At 47.2% G+C, this 5,861-nt stretch overlaps 1 protein-coding gene across 1 annotated transcript in view; it reads right to left on the bottom strand.

Moving 5' to 3' along the window:
- Positions 1-3,177: 3,177 nt before the first annotated feature.
- Positions 3,178-5,861, bottom strand: part of HMCES (5-hydroxymethylcytosine binding, ES cell specific) — a 32,918-nt gene continuing 30,234 nt past the window's right edge. The window contains exon 7 of the mRNA XM_017884992.1: positions 3,178-4,711. Within this exon, the coding sequence (XP_017740481.1) occupies positions 4,475-4,711 (237 nt within the window). The 3' untranslated portion in view covers positions 3,178-4,474. The remainder of the gene's footprint in view (positions 4,712-5,861) is intronic.

Genomic DNA, 5,861 nt, shown 5'->3' on the forward strand with positions numbered 1-5,861 from the left:
GCAACAGCGCCAGACCCTGTCTTAAAACAAACAAACAAACAAACAAAAAACATAGAACATAGCAAGTGTTGGCAAGGATGGGGGGAAACTGGAACACTTGTGCACTGTTGGAAGGAATGTAAAATGGTCCAACTGCTACATAAAACAGTATGGCAGTTTCTCAAAAAATTAAACACAATTACTATGCAATCCAGCAATTCCATTTGTGGGCAAATACCCCAAAGAATGCAAAGTAGTGATGAGAAGAGCACATTCATGTTCATAGTAGCGCTATTCACAATAGCCAAGAGGTGGAAGCAGCCCAAGGATCCATTGACAGATGAGTAGATTTTTAAATACGTGATCTACCCATACAATGGAATATTATTTAGCCTTAAAAAGGAAGGAAATTCTGACCCATACTACCACATGGATGAATCTTGAGAACATTATGCTGAGTGAAAATAGCCAGTGACAAAAAGACAAACACTACATGATTCCACTTGAATGAGGTATCTAGAGTAGTCAAATTCACAGAAATAGAAAGTAGAATGGTGGTTATCAAGGGCCGAGGGGAGGGAAATATGGGGAGTTGTTTAACTTTCAGTTTTGCAAGATAAAAAAGTTTCAGAGATTGGTTGCACAACAACGTGAATATAATTAACAGTATTGAATGTATATTTTAAAATGTTTGGCCGGGCGCAGTGGCTCACACCTGTAATCCCAGCACTTTCCGAGGCCGAGGTGGGCGGATCACCTGAGTTCAGGAGTTTGAGACCAGCCTCGCCAACATGGCAAAACCCCATCTCTACTAAAAATACAAAAATTATCTGGGCATGGTGGTGGGTGCCTGTAGCCCCAGCTACTCGGGAGGCTGAGGCAGGAGAATCACTTGAACTCAGGAGGCGGAGGTTGCAGTGAGCCGAGATCTTGCCACTGCACTCCAGCCTTGGGGGCAGAGCAAGACGTCTGTCTCAAAAAAAAAAAAAAAGGCTTAGATGGCAGATTTTATGTCACATGCATTTTACCAGAATTAAAAAATAAATACATATTGTATGGGCCAAACAAAATCACTGTGTGAGCTAAATGTGGCCTGAAGTCCCCCAGCTTTGAGATTTCTCAACTAAATCTTCTATGAGGGCCCTTCTGGCCACTTCACAAGACAAGGAGCCTCAAATGGTGGTGTCCTGAAGGAGACTCAACCAAAGGAAGCCATACACTGGTGAAAGCCAGAGACCTATCTGCCAGTGCTGAGCATCTACACCTGGGTAACAACCTCTCCATAGAGGGTTGTCATTAGGACCCCAGAGCCTTGCCCAGTGCAGCCTATAAATATGCCCTCACAGAGGCTACTTTTCTTGCTCACCTCTTCTTGGCTCTCCCATCCCCTATCCTTCTTCTGGCTGCCTTGGTTAGGGACTGTGAAAGACTGCCTTTTACAACTTTCTGTGGTAGGACGGGGGGTTGGGTGGTGCCGTGGTTCACACCTTTAATCCCAGCACTTTGGGAAGCCAAGGCAGGAGAATCACTTGAGCCCAGGAGTTTGAGATCAGCCTGCGCATCTCTACAAAAAATATGAAAATTAGCTGGGTGTGGTGGCATGCGTCTGTAGTCCCAGCTACTTGGGAGACTGAGATGGGAGAATCACTTGAGCCCAGGAGGTAGAGGTTGCAGTGAGCCAAGATCGCACCACTTCACTTCAGCCTGGGTGACAGAGCAAGACCCTGTTTCGGGGAGAAAAAAAAAAAAAAAAAAGGTCTGTGTGTACTGAGGACCCTCTCAGTTGGAGAGTCCTCAGAGGAGCCTGAGCCAAAGCTCCTATCCCCAGGTAATGAGGTTCAACCCTTCCCATCACTTGTTCCTCACTCTGGTTGAGAAGAAAGAGGCCCAGGTAAGAATGGGGAGTTTCTACAGGCCCAGAAATCTAGGAGTCTGAGGTCTCACTTATTGCCTCTGGTTCCCCCCACAACACCCACCCTCTGGGCTCTTTTTGGCAACAAGCAAAATCTCATCCAACTTCCCCAAGCTGATACACTCCTCCCAAGTCAGAAGTCCTGTGGACTTGTCCTTAACTTACCTATGTCAAGCCATATTTGCTTGCCTGGGTCTGCTTCCACCTCTATACAAAACAGGGTTCAGCTTTAGGTACATAAGCGTTGCATGAGACAATGGATTAACATGGACTGCAGACGGGACTGAGGGGCAGGCACCTGTATCCATCAGGACCAGAAATCCCAGGGACCCTCTGCCTCCTCTAAGGCTACTGTGCAGGGAAGCATACCCTTAAGGCTTAGAGCCAAGCCTGGTCACTGCTAGAGGGTGAAAGGGAGGGAGGTGGGAAGGACTGCTATCTGGGAGCCAAGCAGAGGGGCCAGATGGCCACATAATAGGCCTGCCCCCACCTGCTCCAGAGAATGGTAGAGGGCCAGGCTCCACCTGGCCACACCCAGACAGGCAGGTAGGAGCTACCCTGTTAGGTCCCTGAGATTTGACTAAGAACAGAAGAAAGGGGAAGATGCTTCATTGCTCTAGTAAGCAGGATTCAATGTTGGCAAGGTGGGAAAATGAAGATTCTTATGCCCCTGAAATACGTGAAAATTTGGAGAGTAATTTGGCAATACCCAGTAAAGCCGATGACTTAGAGAAAAAGAAGTTGCAGAAGCTTCAGTTTATGTAAACCTGAAACTCATAAAATGATACTGCATGCTCTCAGATGTAAGGACTTGCTTTTTTTTTTTTTTTCCTCAGATGGAGTCCTGCTCAGCTGCCCAGGCTGGAGTGCAGTGGCATGATCTCGGCTCACTACAACCACCATCTCCCGGGTTCAAGCGATTCTCCTGTCTCAGTCTCCCAGGTAGCTGGGATTACAGGCACCCGCCGTCATGCTCGGCTAATTTTTGTATTTTAGTAGAGACAGAGTTTCACCATGTTGGCCAGGCTGATCTTGAACTCCTGGCCTCAGGTGATCCACCTACCTCGGCCTCCCAAAGTGCTAGGATTACAGGAGTGAGCCACCTCGCCCGGCCAGGATTTGCTTCTAACATCACATTTATATGAAAGTATAAAAACCTGAATGAAAAAGAAACGAGCCCCTGCAGGCATTATATTCTTTCATGTTAAAATGGAAAGACCTCACCAAACTAATTTGCAATCATGAGAAACAGTGCGGAGATGGTAATGAAAACAAAGGGAATTTCATTTTGTCATTTATTAAACCGGAAGCAAATATGACAAAACAGTCATACTAGTAAGTCATCTAAATTTTTTAAATCTCTTAATAAAACAACCAAATCCCACGCAATCAGTCCACAAGGGAGGCCCCTTTTTCACAGTGCGGGGTGACTGAGTGTGTAACTACGGGCCAACCCCCACCTCTCAACCGGAAGGGAGGGCACTCGAAAGAGGAATTTAGAGAAAAGGCGAGGAGGGCGGGCCTCGGGGAAGGGTCGGGGCGGGAGCCCCACCTGGCCCCCACCCCTCCAGCGGAAAAGCCTGTGGCGTGGCGCTGCTGTCTCCCATTAACAGTTACAGGGCCGAGGCTTCCCGCTGATTGGTGGAAATTCCGATCTTCTGATCCCTGATTTGCATACAGACTGGGGCCTGCACCACCCGACCAACAGCAACAGCAATCGGTCGGGTCGCGGCAGCCAAGGCTGCGTCAGGAGCGTTCTGGGCTCGGCGCCGCCCAGTCCTCCTGGTCATCTCAAAAGCTGTTGGGACAGCTTTTGTGAATGCCTCCCTTCTAGATGCTCGAAAGAGGAGTGGCCCGACACGGCTAGAAACTGATCCTTTCCTTCCCACCTGTGGTAAGGACAGGTTCTGCTGTGTCAAGCACTCAACTCAGGCTGGTTTGAAGCTAAAGGATTCAGACAACTTGCAAGTATCAAGAATGAAATAAAAAGAAACATAATAAGGAGCCCACCACCAAGACTTGTAGTTATTTCCTCAGAAAGCCCCCATGCCCCGTTTGTGACAAAACCCATTCCTGAGGACTGATTCTAGAAGAAAAACAAGTAAGATCCAGAACTTTCCCCACCAGCATCATTTTCCAAAATGTAGGCAGTTTACCAAACATAATTTATTCAGGAAAAAAATACATTTAAAGAACTTATTCTAAAAAACTGAAAGAGCCCAGTGGCTGAGCAGAAAACAGCTTACTACAAGGAGTACCAGATCAGGGCAGAGACTTCCCAGCTGGGTAAGGCATGCTTTGACGGAAGACTCCACTAGCCCTGCCAGGAAAGGGCAGCAGGCACAGTGCCCCTATGGGGCCCACATGGCTGGTGACAGCAGCAGGACACCTCCTCCAAAGCTGTCCACCAGCCCCACTAGGGGCTCCTACTCATGGCCAAAAAGGCTACTTCCCCATGAGCCCACAACTGTCAACACAGTGCCACCTCCTCCCAAAGCAAACACACACACACATACAATGTAAGAACCTATTATCAGAACAGCAGTGAGGCAGACCCTGGCCTTGGTCTCTGAAAGTCCTGTGTCACTGGCTGTAAGGACGCTTGGCCACAGGTTCCTCTTCCTTCTCTCGCTTCAGCCATTGCTCTAGGAGTCCTGCAGTGCCTCTCTTGGTAGGGAGTGAACTCTTCTGCAGGAACTGACTGGACCACTGGGGAACATATGACTCTTCCTTTTGAGGTGTTTTTGAGTCTTCCTTTTTGGGTGACTTTGTGGCCAGCCACTGCAACATCCTCTGGCTACTGCCACTTGCCTTGAGCTCCTAGGAGAAAGGAAAAAGCTCAAACCATTCAGCTCAAGCTTTTGGGAAAAGGCCAAGTCCGAGGGAAGAAAAAGGGGAAGAGGCATCAGGTACTTATCCAGGCTTGGAAAATGTTACTAAGGGCCAGCTGGGACACACCATTGAAGAGTGGAGAGGAGTGTGCTCTAAGGGGCAGGAAAGTAGCTCTTAGAGAAGGTTTCACAGAGGATTGTGTGGGACCAGCCAGAGAAGAAAACTGAAAGGCATTCCAAATGTGCAGAGAATGAAGCATTCTCAGGGAAAAGAATGTAATTCAGCATGACCGGGGGGAGTGTTGGAAAATGAGACTGGAGAGATATAGAAGAATTTCTAACAGCCACTGTGATGTGGCTACATTGTTTTCTCTTCGTGCAGACAATCAGTACAACCTCTGCTTGACTGTCGCTACTCCCTACTGCTTCCTTTACATCACACCCCAACCCTGAACTGAAAGGTTCTGAATTGGCACAATGCCACCTCTCCAGAATGTGACATCTTTTGGAGTAAACACCATGGCAGGGTTAGGTGCAGTGGTGCATGCCTGTAATCCCAGCACTTTGGGAGGCTGAGGTGGGAAGATCAAGCCCAGGAGTTTGAGAACAGCCTAGGAAACACAGGAAGACCCCATCTCTATAAAAAATTTTAAAAAATGAGTCAGGCATGGTGGTGTATGCTTGTAGGCCGAGCTACCTGGGAGGCTGAGGTGGGAGGATCGTTTGAGCCCAGGAGTTCGAGGCTGCAGTGAACTATGATCATGCCACTGCAGTCTAGCCTGGGCAACAGAGCATGACCCTGTCTCTAAAAGGAAAAAAAAAAAAAAAAAAACAGATCATGGCAGAAATGGGTAGTGTCTAGTCCAAAATGAATACAGGTTGAGCATCCTAACCCTGAAAATCCAAGATCCAAAATGCTTCAAAATCCTAAACTTTTTGAGTGCTTACATGACTTTGAAAGGAAATGCTTGTTGGTACATTTCAGATTTGGGATATTCAGCTAGGAAGTATACAATGCAAATATTCCAAAATTTGAAAAAATTCAAAATCTAAAACACTTCTGTTCCCAAGCATTTTAGATAGGGATATTCAACCTGTATATAGAATTAGTTTTAGAGCTATCTAATTTTTTTTTTTTT

Source organism: Rhinopithecus bieti, unplaced genomic scaffold (assembly GCF_001698545.2).
Source record: "Rhinopithecus bieti isolate Rb0 unplaced genomic scaffold, ASM169854v2 scaffold_13262, whole genome shotgun sequence".
NCBI lineage: Eukaryota > Metazoa > Chordata > Mammalia > Primates > Cercopithecidae > Rhinopithecus > Rhinopithecus bieti.